General features: G+C 58.4%; 1 protein-coding gene across 3 annotated transcripts; it reads right to left on the bottom strand.

Moving 5' to 3' along the window:
- Positions 1–386: 386 nt before the first annotated feature.
- Positions 387–9,683, bottom strand: LOC140911046 (avidin). 3 transcript variants are annotated; one of them, XM_073343257.2, is made up of 4 exons: positions 9,534–9,683; positions 7,209–7,416; positions 2,819–2,939; positions 387–1,261 (listed from the first exon to the last, which is right to left on the bottom strand). In XM_073343257.2, the coding sequence occupies exons 1-4, from the start codon at positions 9,603–9,605 to the stop codon at positions 1,192–1,194; spliced, it is 471 nt and encodes a 156-aa protein (XP_073199358.2). In that variant the 5' UTR covers positions 9,606–9,683; the 3' UTR covers positions 387–1,191. The 3 variants fall into 3 exon arrangements, with proteins under 3 accessions (XP_073199358.2, XP_073199357.1, XP_073199356.1); XM_073343256.1 differs by lacking the exons at positions 387–1,261; positions 2,819–2,939; positions 9,534–9,683 and adding an exon at positions 4,896–6,618 and having other exon boundaries at positions 7,209–7,291; XM_073343255.1 differs by lacking the exons at positions 387–1,261; positions 2,819–2,939; positions 9,534–9,683 and adding an exon at positions 4,896–6,621 and having other exon boundaries at positions 7,209–7,290.
- Positions 9,684–14,792: the final 5,109 nt, after the last annotated feature.

A 14,792-nucleotide genomic window follows, 5' to 3' on the forward strand; every position in this document is an offset into this window, starting at 1 on the left:
CTCTGAGCTGGACGTTCAGCCAGGATGCTGTGGTGCTCCGAGCGCAGGGCGGTCTCTGCAGGTGGGTGGGTTATGACCGGGTTCAGAAATCCCCGTGCCCCAGTCTTCCGGGCGTGATGCAGCCTGACCCCTTTCAGACCTGGCTGCTCAGGCAGGTCTAGACGGTCCCTCAGTTTCTGCCTCAGACTTGGATATTTCAGTAGCAAAGTGGTTGGGAGTTGGGGTAACAGGGACACCCAGGGACTCCCAGACCAGAGCACCAGGCTGAGCTGAGTCCAGGCTGATAGCGGGTGCCTCTGGACAGAGCGATGGGCAGTGAGCAAAGGAGTATCGGGGGCTCACCGTGTCAGTCTGTATCCACAAAAACAACGAGGAGTAAGTGGCACTTTAAAGACTAACCCGATTTATTTGGGCAGAAGCTTTCATGGGTAAAAAACCCACTTCTTCAGATGCATGGAGTGAAAATTACAGATACAGGCATAGTTATACTGGCACATGAAGAGAAGGGAGATACCTTACAAGGGGAAAACCAGGGCTGACAAGGCCAGTTCAGTCAGGGGGGATGTGGTCCACTCCCAATAGCTGATGAGGAGGTGTCAATACCAAGAGAGGGAAAGTTGCTTTTGTAGTGAGCCAGCCACTCCCAGTCCCTGGTCAAGCCCAAATTAATGGTTGTAAGTTTGCAGATGAATTGTAGCTCTGCAGTTTCTCTTTGAAGTGTGTTTCTGAAGTTTTTTTGTTGAAGGATGGCTACTTTTAAATCTGTTATTGAGTGTCCAGGGAGCAAAGGAGCGACCCAGGGGGATGAACCTGCCAAGGGGCGTCCCAGGAAGGGCCTGGCTAACGGGAGAGAATCCGGCACCTCCCGGGGAATCCAGGGAGGGCCAGGTGGGACTCACGGCTCAGCAACAGCTTCACCCCAAGGGTCAAGAGCGGTAAAAACACCAGAGACTCATTTGCCTCCTGCGCTAGAGCTTTACTGGGAAAGGAATGGGGGGGTGGGGACAGCGATTCTGGGGGGGTCACCGGAGAGCGAGGGGGAGTTGGAGACAGAGACGGGTGATTCTGCAGCCCAGCAAACAGCCCTGAGGCCGGGCGAGACGCTCTCGAGAGAGCCCAGAACAGTCCCGGATGGGGGGCCAGGAGCCCTGGGGCTGCAGAGTGTGGTCACGGTGCTGCTGGGATCACTGGTCACAGGTCGCTCCTCACGGATTCGCCCACGTTCTGCACCTTGATCCGAGTGAAAACGTTTGTACCGACCCTGCGGGGAAGCACAGAGCCTGGGTTACTGGCCCAGCATGGGCCTGCACTCGGGGCTGCCCCATACACTAGAGGGGGGAAGGAGGCAGGGGCAGAAGGTGCATGAGCCTGAGGAGAGAAGCCCAAAGAGGGACACCCCATCCCCAGGGCACCCGGCCCGGGTGCTGAGCACCGCTGTCTGGGGAACGCCCCTCGTCCAAGCTCCATCTCATGGGGCCCCCAGCAGCACCATGCAGGGGCAGGTAGGGGGCTGGCAGACAATTAATATGGGCGTTACCTCAGGGGGGCACCCAGCCGCCCACCCCAGGGAGGCAGCATGGCTGTGGGCACCCCGCACTGGCAGGGCCTCAGAGCCACCCAGCAGCACCCGGGGTGGGGGGGGCAGGGGCTCCGCAGGCTGCACATCCCCATGGTGCTCAGCAGGGCCATTGAGGGCAGGGGCCCTTCAGCAGCCACTCGCTCAAATCTCCCCTTGGTGCCCCCGGGAGGTGCCCCCAGCCCCCCCGTAGCCTCCCGCCTGGCTGCTGACACACTGGGTGCCAGCCTGTGCTCTGAGGAGGGCTGGGCACAAACAGGTCACCAGGCAGGAGCTCCCTTGCCGCAGGGAGGGGCACGAAGTAGCACCAGAGGCCTGGGCCCCCTCCCCAGGGGTCAGTCCTGGGGCCGCTGCTACTCAGTGTTTTCATGTAGGACTTGGACAATGGCATGGCGAGGGGGCTTATACAATGTGGGGGTGACACCAGGCTGGGAGGGGCTGGCAGCACTTGGGGGGCAGGATTAAAATCCAGAGCGACCTTGAGAAATTGGACAATTGGTCTGAGGTCACCTGGATGAAATTCAAAGAAGACAAGTGCAAAGTACTTCAGCCAGGAGCGAAAAATCCTATGCACAGCTACAAAGTGGGGATCATCTAGCTAGGAGGGAGCACTGCTGAAACCAGCTGTGGGGTGTCGTAGATCACAAACTGAACATGAGCCCACAGCATGATGCAGCTGGGGAAAAGGCTGATCGAATCGAGGGCTGTGTTAACAGGAGCATTATATGTACGAGAGGGGAGGTGATTGTCCTCTCCTCACGCTGGGGAGGCCTCAGCTGGAGGCCTGGGCCAGGTCTGGGTGCTGCGCTTTAGGAAAGATATGGAGAAATTGGAGAGGGGCCAGAGGAGAGCAAGAAAAACGATCAAAGGTTTAGAAAATGCAACCTGAGGAAAGGGTAGAAATACTGCGCATGGTTATTCTTGAGAACAGAAGAGTGAGGGGGGACCTGATGGCCGTCAGCAGATGCTTAGGACTTCTGGGGCTTTTCTGATGGTCCTGTCACTGAGTTCTCTCCTCCTCCCTGCCAGAGTCAGGCTCACAGTGGTCAGTGCAGGAGCGTCTGGGGAAGACGTGCTGCTCCCCACTGCAGGCCATTGCCTGTCTCCTCTGGCCACGGGACTGGTCCCCACCCCATCACCTGAGTCTCCTCCACACAGGCTGTGTCCATCTCCTGGGATGGCGAAGCCAGACCACTGGAGATGATTCTGTTCCCTGGGGAATGAGGATTTTCAGTCACTCACGTGGTTGCTTTCCAGTTATCATCCATGGATTTGGCCTTCACTCGCAGCAGCCACATGGTCTGCAGAGTTTCCTTCCCATGATCATCCGTGAAGCACTGGCCCACAAAGACAGTTGTCGAGTCTGCCACGGAATCGAACAGGGGTTAGAGCGAACCTCAGAGACACTCGGCCTGAGACCCCTGGTGTCCTCTCCCGCACCTCTCACCCACAAGCACGTCCCAGGCTCCACGCCCAGCCTGGGAGGTGGGTCCGGACAGTGATCTCATTGTACGGAAGGGAAGTGACAGGCCAAGGCCCCAGTGAGTCACTGGCAGTGCCCAGGATGGACCCCAGAACTCCCTCCCCCTCCCTCTGTCTCTCGCTGTCCCCACCCTGACTCACTCGCTCCTTATCACCAGGCGGAGCAGGGGGTTGGGGTGCGGGAGGGAGTGAGAGCTCCGGCTGGGGATGAGGGGTTTGGGGCTGACTGGGGCTGTCAGGATCCCTTTTTGACCAGGTGTTCATGTCGAAAACCGGACACCTGGTCACCCTAAGGAGAATGAAAAGGGATACTGACGAGCTGCCCCATTCTCTGATCACTGAATGAAACACTGGGCTGTGCCTGCTTCATGTAGATGGGCCTAGGAGGCATGTGCATGGGGCAGAGCAGCAGGAGCGGGGAGGGAAGCTGCTGGCTGAACAGGACAAGGAGCCTGTGCCTGGCGGAGGACCATGTAAAGCCTCCAGGAAAGTTAGAGTTTGGCAGAAATGCAGCAGAAAAATGGCGAAAGTGGGAGCAAGGATCTGAGTGCGCAGTGTTGTGAGTGGTGCAGACAGTGCTGAACCAGCCATTGCGGGCCCTAAGTGGGAATATTTCCCCCCACAACACATAGTAATAATTAAAGGGGGCCCCCTTGAGCTGCTCGGGGCCCTAAGCAATTGCTCAGTCTGCTTATGCCTGGCACCGGCTCTGGGTGCAGACACAATAGATGGATGGCGGCAGACAGAGTTATTTCTTCCTGGACAGGTGAAGGAGCACGAGGGGAGGTTTCAAGTTGATGATGATGCAGATGGAGAAAACATAGAGGTCTCAAAGAGTGAGTCTGAGGCATTCTGTGCACCGCAAAGCAACTTCATGTGTGAGAAGCACAATTTTTCACCAGAAGTCAGACCGATGGGGATCAATATGTGACTGATTTAAACCTGGCAGCACAATCATGTGACTACTGAGAACCGAGCAAATTGCTCAGTGAGACCGCCTTGTGCGTGTGTTGTGTCAAACGCGGTGCGAGCGAGGCTGTCCAAACCCTTGAACATGCTGCGGACGTATAATATCGTGCAGACGAAATGATTGAAAACAACTGGGAGGGCTGGGTGAGCCAGACAGACAAGTGCCCCCATCGCACTGAGTCTGCCTTTGGCAAGCGCCTAGGCTGGAAGCCGTCCTGCTGCTAACAAAAACCTGGGATCCAGTGAAAAAAGAGCAGCCAGGGGCAATGAAGGGTTGTTCTAAATGCGGCCGTGACCATGCCATAGGAACCATCCTGCATATGGGCAAGAATGCCGAGGATGTGGCAAATGCAACCACTTTGCCAAAACGTGCCCCTCCAGAACAGAAGTGTCCCAGGGCAAACAGCTGGTTCCCCACCCAGAGAGGAGGTGAAATGATGGCAGGGACTTTGGCACAGGAACCAAAGTTACTGAGTGTTGTGGGGGGCGGGGAGGATCACTACGTTGTGATGAGCCTTGTCAGCCACAGCAGGTTGCTGGCCATTGGGTGCATGAGATGGGGAGGCAGTGCCAGGCCAAAGGGGTGGCCTGCGACAGGCAGGGTCACGAATGGGAGGAGGAGGAGGAGGCTGCGGAAGATGGCCTGGGGTGGGCTGGGTGGGGGGCGCCAGGCACTGCCCCAGGTGGAGCTGGGGGGATTTCAGCCTATCCATTGAGCACCGAATTCCTCTCCCTGTGACCCCCGCGCTGGTCCCCGAACAGGGCTGGCCCACAACATTTTGGTACCTGAGGTGGGGAGCTCAAATGAGGCCCCCATACCCCCTCGCATGGGCCAAAACTTTGAAAGGTCTCAATTCTGCCTTCTTCCTGTTTTACTCCTCTCAGGGTGCTGCTCTGCTACCTACCCCAGTAAAGGAGAACTCACGACTTAGAATGCCTTGTTCAAACATTTTAAGTAACACTTAACTTTCAAACGCCTGAATAGCGAATGTAACGTTTCTTGTCTGCCTAGTAAACACCGGCATTTGTATCTGTTTGAATAGCCAAAGTGGTGCTTTCTGAGCCTTCTTGGTTGCAAAGATTTGAACTGCTTCCTGCTGAAGGTCCATAGTCTGGGCCAGCTCGTGCTCTGTTGAGATGATGGCAAGGCCGACCAGCCTCTCCTGTGTCAGTGTGGCGCGTAGACATGTTTTTATTAACTTCAGCTTGGAGAAGCTGCGTTCTCCACTCACAACTGTTACAGGAAGTGTTAGACGTATACGCAGAGCAACAAAAGCATTTGGAAAGAGGGTGGTCATCTTATCTGTGCACATATATTCCAGAACAGCCTTTGGAGTTGATCCTGCTGAAATGTATCTTGAAAGGGCTTTCAGTTCATCCCCTAAATCACTCGCATCAATATCGCGCATGTCATCATGTGTCATCAACACTGTCTCTAGTGCCCTGCATTGCTGGTGTAGGTCTTCTTCAGGTATCGTGAGGAGTTTGGGAATATCCTACAACATCCCAAATCTACTGCTGTGTTCCCTGAGCTGCATGAAACGTTCTTCAACTGCCTGTATTGCACAATCTAGCACCTGGTTAAGGAATTCAACTTTGAATTGTTGTTTGGGGTCTCTTATGGGATTATCCTGTGCCTCATAATCAAAATGTCTTCTTCTTCGGTGACTCTTGTGTTCTTGAATGGGTGGGAAAATAGCTTCAGTGTGAAGTTCCTCTGCCAACTTCTGGGCACTCTTCAGAACGTTTTGAAATCCCTCATCTGACCGGTAAGACCGTAGGTATGACTTTGCTTTGTCCAGTTGTTCCATTGCTCCAGATATATCAAGGTCAACACCTTGGAGTCTCTTGCTTACAACATTTATTTCAAACAGTATGTCATGCCACAACACTAAGCCACACAGAAATTTGAAGTTAGGTATGTTTCTGGTGATTCCATTTCCCTCTGCCACTGTTCTCCCATGAACAGTTCCTGTCACAGCATTATCCTCCATAATGGCAACTATGGCATCATCTATCTTCCCAATTTGGTGTTTGAGAGGCTTTATCGCCTCCACTCGACTTTCCCATTGTTTGGCACTCAGTGGTTTCAGTGTCAGAGAAGAAGTTCCCAGATGTTGCTTCAAAATTTGCCATCGATGAGTTGATGCAGAGAAAGATCCATCGATGCTTTGAATTACAGTAAAAAATTCAGCAGCCTCACTAGAAGTTGCTGATGCTGCATCACTGACCACCATTGTCTTTGGGGACATGAAGTTTTTCACTTGCTGTGGCCCGTGCAGTACAAGGAAGTCCTTCAGGCTACCGCTCAGGGGGGTCCACAGTCCTGGATCCTCTAGACTTAAGGAACTAAACTCAGCAGCAGCCGTTTCTTGCGCCTCCACCACACTCTTCTCTGATCTACACTTTTCTTCAGGAAAGTGCATGGTTACATCCATTTGAGATGGAGATACGGATGCTGCAGTAGCTGCCAGGTCACCTGCACTCTGACTGACTGGAAGATCAGGCATCTCCTCACCACTCACATCCTCCTTGGGGCCGGAAGGCTCATCGTGAACATTTGTGTCTACGTATCTCAGGAGAGCTCCTTCCTGCTAAGATAGAAAAGCTTCCTTTGCTTGCTTTCTTTTTCTGAATGCTGCCCCAGAGGGGCGTTTTCTTCTTTCACTCATGGCTGCTGTTCTGGGCCAGCTACAGTGGCTCTCAACACTCAGTTGAAGGGGACAAATAAGCAGGCTGGTAGCAGGGCCTGAGTGAGGGAAGATGTCAGCGTCTTAAGGGCCTAACTGGCTCCTACTCCTTCAGTTGACGGCCTGTTCTCCTCAAGTGGGTTCAGGGACGCAGGAGGACACAGGAAGCTCCCCGAGAAGCTGGGGTTAATCAGTCCAGGCTCCTGGGGTGCTAGAGAGGTACATAAGAGGCTCCTCCTCCTCTCTCTGCCTGCAGCTCTTGCTGCTTTCTGTGATTCCCTCTCACCTTTCTCCTGCCTGCCTCTTATGTCTCTTGTGCCCTCCTTCCTCCAGCCCAGCACTCCCCCCTCTCTGGGCATCTCGAGCAGAGAGAATCCGCAGCAGACACAATTTTCTACACTCTGGGTCCTAGTGGTGCCCCCCACAGTCTGGCGCCTCAGTTCGCCTCATGGTAAGGCCAGCCCTGTCCCCAAAGCCACTGGGCCACGTACCTGAGAAGCTCCATTTGACGGTGAACCCGAAGGTTGGGTGCTCCAGGTTGTCGACATGCTGGGATCCGTTCAGGGGCGACACGAGGATCGGCTTTTCTGTGGCTGACACCGCTGTGAGGTACAACCCAGAGAACTGCCCGGCCCCGTTCACGGCAGAGATGGTCATGTTAGAGCCCAGGTCGTTCTGCCAGTCGCCAGTCAGGATGCACTGAAAGAGGGGGGTGCAGTCAGCGGGAGGGGGATGGTGGAGTCAGGAGAGTCAGACCCCAGCTGAGGCTGTGACCCCGAGAGCCCTAAACGCAGGACACAGACCCCACAAAGCAGAGGACGACCAGTGACCAAGGGGGTCTGTGCTCTGACTCTTGGCCATTGAGGGGAACCCCCTGCCCAATAAAAATAAAACCCTCCCAACCACAGCACCCGGCCTCCCTCTGCCGCTGGGCGGGGGCTCTGCCTTCTCTCTCCGAACCCGGGGGTACGGAGGAGGCGTCCCCCTTCCTCTCTCCATCCCACCGTCCCCTCCCCACACACAACGAGGGGAGCGTCTCTGAGGCAGGGGAGACAGCAGCCGTCCGTCCCCCGGAGCCACAGGGCCCCGAGGGGCCCGAGAGAGGTGGCAGGTTCCCTGCCGCTGGCGCCTCTCCCGGTCCCCCGGAGCAGGTCTGCCCTGGGACTGCTGGGCACGAGGACGGGACGGGTGCAGCGCAACGTCGTCCGGGACGTGCTGTCTCCGGCCCCGCCCGGGGGTACTCTGGGTGCCGCCTGGCCTCTCCTACGCCCACGGCACGGGGAGGGATCCGCAGCCGAGCTGCCCCTGCCAAGGCTGCTCAGAAAGCCCAGTCCCCAGAGTGACTCTGGCCTGGGACGTTTCGGACCCGAGAAGGCGAATGCCCAGGCAAAGCAGCAGTGAAATCCGCCCGGTTCCAGCCCCCAGCGGCTCAGGGAGACAGGGACCCGCGAGCTGGGGGCTGAGACCCGGGCGCTCTCGAAGGACAAAAGGGGTTTCCGATTTGAGGGAGCCGCTCAGTCGTGTTTGATCTCTGCTGACGGGGTAACGCGGGGCTCTGAGAAGCTGAGCCTGCGGCTTCCAGCCCGTTGCACTGAGCGTCCTGCTTGGCGGCTCCGGCAGGGAGCGGCTCCAGGCCCCCCGCGGGTTGCTCGAGCTTGGTGAGCTGGAGCCTCGGCCCTGGCGGGGCTCCCTGGCTTGGCACCGTCACCACCTCAGGGCGTTTCTTGTCCGGTCCCCGAGAAGTCTCCTCACCGGGACACAACCTGCCTGGCTGAGTGGGGCGTGCGGCGCTCAGCCCGCAGGTCGCTGTGCCCGACGGGGCTGCGTTGCCTCCAGAGCGGGATCCCGGCGTGGGGAAAGGCCCCCCGCCTGCCCTCACCCCCACGGGTCATTGCAGCTCCTGACCCAACGCCCATCGCTCCCCTCCGGCTCTCACTGCTCCCTGCCCCGGCCAGAGACCCCCAGAGCCAGCGCCCGGCCCCCTCGGGCCCTCGCCCTGCCCCGGCCGGAGACACCCCACAGCCAGCGCCCGGCCCCCTCGGCCCCTCGCCCTGCCCCACCCTGAGACACCCCAGAGCCAGCGCCCGGCCCCCTCGGCCCCTCACCCTGCCCCACCCTGAGACACCCCAGAGCCAGCGCCTGGCCCCCTCGGCCCCTCACCCTGCCCCGGCCGGAGACACCCCAGAGCCAGCGCCCGGCCCCCTCGGGCCCTCGCCCTGCCCCGGCCGGAGACACCCCAGAGCCAGCGCCCGGCCCCCTCGGGCCCTCGCCCTGCCACGCCCCAGAGCTAGCGCCCGGCCCCCTCGGACCCTCGCCCTGCCCCGGCCGGAGACACCCCAGAGCCAGCGCCCGGCCCCCTCGGCCCCTCGCCCTGCCCCACCCTGAGACACCCCAGAGCCAGCGCCCGGCCCCCTCGGCCCTTGCCCTGCCCCGGCCGGAGACACCCCAGAGCCAGCGCCCGGCCCCCTCGGCCCCTCGCCCTGCCCCGGCCGGAGACACCCCAGAGCCAGCGCCCGGCCCCCTCGGGCCCTCGCCCTGCCACGCCCCAGAGCCAGCGCCCGGCCCCCTCGGCCCCTCACCCTGCCACGCCCCAGAGCCAGCGCCCGGCCCCCTCGGGCCCTCACCCTGCCACGCCCCAGAGCCAGCGCCCGGCCCCCTCGGGCCCTCGCCCTGACATGCCCCAGAGCCAGCGCCCGGCCCCCTCGGGCCCTCGCTCTGACACGCCCCAGAGCTAGCGCCCGGCCCCCTCGGGCCCTCACCCTGACACGCCCCAGAGCCAGCGCCCGGCCCCCTCGGCCCCTCGCCCTGTGTAGTACCTTTCTCTCTGAAGAGGCACCAACGGTCACCAGAAATAGGGCAAGGACCAGAGAGAAACCCGTTTTCCCCATTGTTACTGCGAGTGGAGGCTGCCCACAGGTGCCAGAGGAATCTCCTTCCAGGGACTCGTGTCTGGAACTCCCACTCAGGCCCCTATTTATAACCCTAGACACAGGCGGGGCTGGGATGGGTGCTGGTTATTTACTGATTAGCAGTTCCAAGAAATAGAGATTTTTGCTTAAGTTTAATTTCTGAGGAAAAGAAAGAGAAAGTGAAAAGGGCCGTGTGACCCGAGCAGTGTTGTGCAACTTCCGACCAAACCCGAGGCCAGGACTGTGGCTCTCTGGAAACCCCTGATGCCCAGAGCATCGGTTGAGTCCGTGTGAAGCGATGGAGCCAGGCCCAGGCCTGGCTGAGAGCACTTTGGTGCAGAGGCTCATCAGGTTCGCTCCTCGCTGGGCCCTGAGGCCCAGGAACGGTGGAGTCCAAAGGTTCTGCGGCTGTTGCAATGAGACAATTGACCGGCGAAGGCGGCAGTAACGGCCCCCCTGGGGGACCCAAGAGCTGCTGGTTCCTCCCCACGGGGTGGCTCTGCACGGCTCCGGAGAATATGTACGAACAGCAGCGCAGGGAAATGGGCCCCCATTTCCGGGTGGTTTCTGTGAACACACAGCACCTTGCAACGGCAAAGGCTGCCAGCGACACGACGCTAAAGGGCCAGCAAACGTGACTCATGGATGAGGAATCAGGACGGCAACTAGTCACCCTCAGGAACGGGGCGAGTGAGGAGAGAGCACGTGGGCAGCCGCAACAGCAGGACGAGAGGGCAAGAGCAGGACAGAGCAGTGCCAAGCGCTGTGGGGACAGAGCTGGGGCCGGGCTGAGGGGCAGAAATGCCGACAGGGGAGGGGTCAGCTGGAGAAGCACAGGAGGCCGTGGCCTGCAGGGGGAAGGAGGGGACCCAGGGGGGTGGGCAGGCACAGGAGGGATCCGCAGGACGGGGAGGGATGGGGCCACCAACCCAAAACCAAAACCAGCTCTGACGAGATGCTGGGTCCCTTTAAATGGGAGCAATTAATCCAGTTTCTGTCACTGATTTTCTTTAACTCAGATAGAATCATAGAATCATAGAAGTTTAGGGTTGGAAGAGACCTCAGGACATCATCTAGTCCAACCCCCTGCTCAAAGCAGGACCAATCCCCAATTAAATCATCCCAGCCAAGTATTTGTCAAGCCGGGCCTTAAAAACCTCTAAGGAAGGAGATTGCACCACCTCCCTAGGTAACCCATTCCAGTACTTCACCACCCTCCTAGTGAAAAAGTTTTTCCTAATATCCAACCTAAACCTCCCCCCTGCAACTTGAGACCATTACTCCTTGTTCTGTCATCTGCCACCACTGAGAACAGCCGCGCTCCAACCTCTTTGGAACCCCCTGTGACGAAGTGGGACTGTTCTTAATGGTTCCTCTGAATAGTGTGGGGGTGCCTCAGTTTCCCCTAGGCAGTTCTTAAGTGTCTGGGTGGTGGGGTAAGGGTGTATGATCAATGCAGAGCCCTAGAGGGCAGGTGTGTGCAGGGGTCTGGACACAGAGAATGGCCGACACCCTGTTTCCTGGCAACTGATGGCCTGGGCCCGTCCCGCCTGCAAGGTGAGAGCTAAAGGGTTGGAGAACAAAGGAATCCCGTGACCTCCTGGCCCGGGAAAGGGACAAAGCCCAGAGGAGGAGGGAGTTTCAGTTTGGGGCTGGCTGGGACATGGAGTGAAGTGCAGATGTGGTTGTCTGGCTCACGGCCCCCCAAAATGGACCCAGCTGAGGGGTCCTGTTCTCTGCACCTACAAGCTCTGTGTTAGACCATGTTCCTGTCGTCTAATAAACCTCTGTTTTACTGGCTGGCTGAGAGTCCCGTCTGACTGCGGAGTTGGGGGGCAGGACCCTCTGGCTGCCCCAGGACCCCGCCTGGGCGGACTCACTGTGGGAAGTGCACGGAGGGGCAGAGGATGCTGAATGCTCCGGGGTCAGACCCAGGAAGGTGGAAGCCGGGTGAGCTGTGTGTCCTGCAGACAGGCTGCTCACAGGAAGGCGACTTCCCCAGAGTCCTGCCTGGCTTCGTGGGGAGCAGTTCCAGAGCATCGCCCGGGGACTCCGTGACAGAGGTTGCTACAGAACTTTTACTGGCCCGGGGTCTTTACCACGGTCCGGCAGTATTGCCGATCCTGTGACCCCTGTCAGAGGGTGGGGAAGGCCCGGGACAAGGGGAAAGCAGCTTTGAGACCTTTGCCCATCATAGAGGAGCCTTTCCAGAAGGCGGCCATGGACATCGTGGGGCCTCTCAGCAAGACGACGCGGTCGGGGAAGAAATACATTCTGGTGGGGGTAGATTTTGCCACCCGCTACCCCGAGGCAGTGCCCTTAGCTTCCATTGAAGCAGACACCGTGGCCGATGCGCTCCTGACCATTTTCAGCCGGGTGGGGTTCCCCAAGGAAGTCTTGACAGACCAAGGCTCCAACTTCATGTCGGCCCCGCTCCGGTGCTTGTGGGAGAAATGTGGGGTCCGGCACGACTGGGCCTCAGCGTATCACCCCCAGTCCAATGGGCTGGTGGAGAGGTTCAATGGGACGCTAAAGATGATGCTGAAAACCTTTATGAACCAGCACCCGCAGGGCTGGGACAAGTACTTACCTCACCTGCTGTTCGCGTACAGGGAGGTGCCCCAGGAGTCGACCGGATTTTCGCCTTTCGAACTGTTATATGGCAGGAGGGTGAGGGGCCGCCTGGACCTGATGAGAGACGAGTGGGAGGGGAAGGCCACTCCCGATGGAGAGTCAGTGGTGGAGTATGTCCTGACCTTCCGAGAGAGACTGGCTGAACTCATGGGCCTGGCCAGGGAGAATCTGGCCAGAGCCCAGAGGAAGCAGAAGGTCTGGTATGACCGCACGGCACGGGCCCGTGCCTACGCCACCGGGGATCAGGTGATGGTTCTCATCCCCGTGAGAAAGAACAAACTACAGGCCGCCTGGGAGGGCCCTTTCAAGGTCGTCAAGCAGCTCAATGAGGTAAACTATGTGGTGGAGCTGTCGAACCGGGCGCACCACCGCCGGGTGTACCATGTGAATATGATGAAGCCATATTATGCCAGGGGGAAGGTGGTGTTGGCCGTGTGTGGACAGTGGGAGGAGCAGGGAGATGACCCTTTAGTAGATCTATTCCCTGGGACCAGAGCTGGTTCCCCCCTGGAAACAATTCCCCTCTCGGATCAGCTAACCCCTGCCCAGCAAGCTGAGGTCAGGGAGGTGCTGCATCCGTACGGACAGCTGTTTTCCAACCAGCCTGGACGCACTAATCTGACTGTCCACCGGGTGCAGACAGGGTCGCACCCGCCGATAAGATGCTCCCCCTTCCGAGTCACAGGGAAAACTGCTCAGGACCTGGAAAGAGAGGTCCGGGACATGCTGGCTTTGGGGGTGATCCAGCCATCTGCCAGCCCTTGGGCCTCGCCGGTGGTGCTGGTCCCCAAAAAGGACGGGTCGGTCCGGTTCTGTGTGGACTATCGGAAGCTCAATGCCATCACAGTATCTGATGCCTACCCCATGCCCAGGCCGGACGAGCTCCTAGACGAGCTGGGAGGAGCTTGGTACCTTACCACCATGGACCTTACAAAGGGCTACTGGCAAGTGCCGCTGGATGCAGATGCCCGGCTGAAATCGGCCTTTATCACCCCTCTGGGGCTCTATGAGTTCCTGACCCTGCCTTTCAGCCTCAAGGGAGCGCCGGCCACCTTCTAGCGCCTGGTGCACCAGCTACTGAGGGGGATGGAGAGTTTTGCCGTGGCGTATATTGATGACATCTGTGTCTTTAGCCAGACCTGGGAGGACCACGCGTCCCAGGTTAGACAAGTGCTGGACCGACTCCAGGGGGCTGGGCTGACTGTAAAAGCGGAGAAGTGCAAGGTGGGGATGGCGGAAGTATCTTACCTGGGCCATCGGGTGGGGAGCGGCCGCCTAAAGCCAGAACCAGCCAAGGTGGAGGTGATCAGAGACTGGCCCGCTCCCCACACCAAAAAGCAGGTCCAAGCCTTTATTGGGTTGGCAGGATACTACCGAAGATTTGTGCCCCACTTTAGCGCCATAGCCACCCCCATCACTGAGCTATGCAAGAAGGGGAAGCCAGACAAGGTGGTCTGGACCGAGCAGTGCCAGGAGGCTTTCCGGGCACTGAAGGAGGCTCTGGTCAGTGGCCCAGTTCTGGCAAACCCAGACTTTGACAAGCCCTTTGTGGTGTTCACCAACGCCTCAGACACGGGACTGGGGGCGGTGTTAATGCAGGAGGATGGAAAGGGGGAGAGACACCCCATCGTGTACCTGAGCAAGAAGTTGCTACCCTGGGAGCAACACTACGCGGCCATCGAGAAGGAGTGCCTGACCATGGTGTGGGCCCTCAAGAAACTAGAGCCCTATCTCTTCGGGCGACACTTCACCGTCTACACCGACCACTCTCCCCTGACCTGGCTGCACCAGATGAAAGGAGCCAACGCCAAACTCCTGAGATGGAGCCTGCTCCTGCAGGATTACGACATGGACGTGGTCCACGTGAAGGGAAGTGCCAACCTGATAGGGGATGCGCTGTCCCGGAGAGGGGGCCCCGAACTTCCCCAGGTCACTGGTCAGAGTGACCCCGCTCAGTTCAGTCTCGAAGGGGGGAGAGATGTGACAATGTGACGCAGCAGGGAGGGGGGAGTGTTGACCTGGGAATGTGCCCTGGGGATGGGAGACCTGAGAGCCTGTCACCTGAGCCGGGAGGGGGAGGGGGAGGTGACACCTCTGCCCGGGAATGTGGACGGAGGCTGCACGAGGGAGCCTGCTGGGGGGGTTTAGTTTCAGTTTGGAGCTGGGTGGAGGAACACAGGGAACCCCAGGGCTGGGGTCTAAGCTCCCTGCTCCCCCAGAAGGACTTGACTGAGGGGTCCTGGTTGTACCCACAAGCTCTGTTTTGGACTGTGTTCCTGTTGTCCAATAAACCTTCTGTTTTACTGGCTGGCTGAGAGTCTTAGTGAATCCCAGGAAGAGGGGTGCAGGGCCTGGACTCCCCCACACTCCGTGACACTGACTTGTTATGTTTTGACTTATAATCACTTAAAATCTATCTTTATAGTTAATACATCTGTCTGTTTATTCTACCTGAAGCAGGGCGTTTGGTTTGAAGCATGTCAGAGACTCCCCTTGGGATAACAAGCCTGGTACATATCAATTTCTTTTTTA

The sequence above is a fragment of the Lepidochelys kempii genome, chromosome 5 (assembly GCF_965140285.1).
Source record: "Lepidochelys kempii isolate rLepKem1 chromosome 5, rLepKem1.hap1, whole genome shotgun sequence".
NCBI classification, from domain to species: domain Eukaryota; kingdom Metazoa; phylum Chordata; order Testudines; family Cheloniidae; genus Lepidochelys; species Lepidochelys kempii.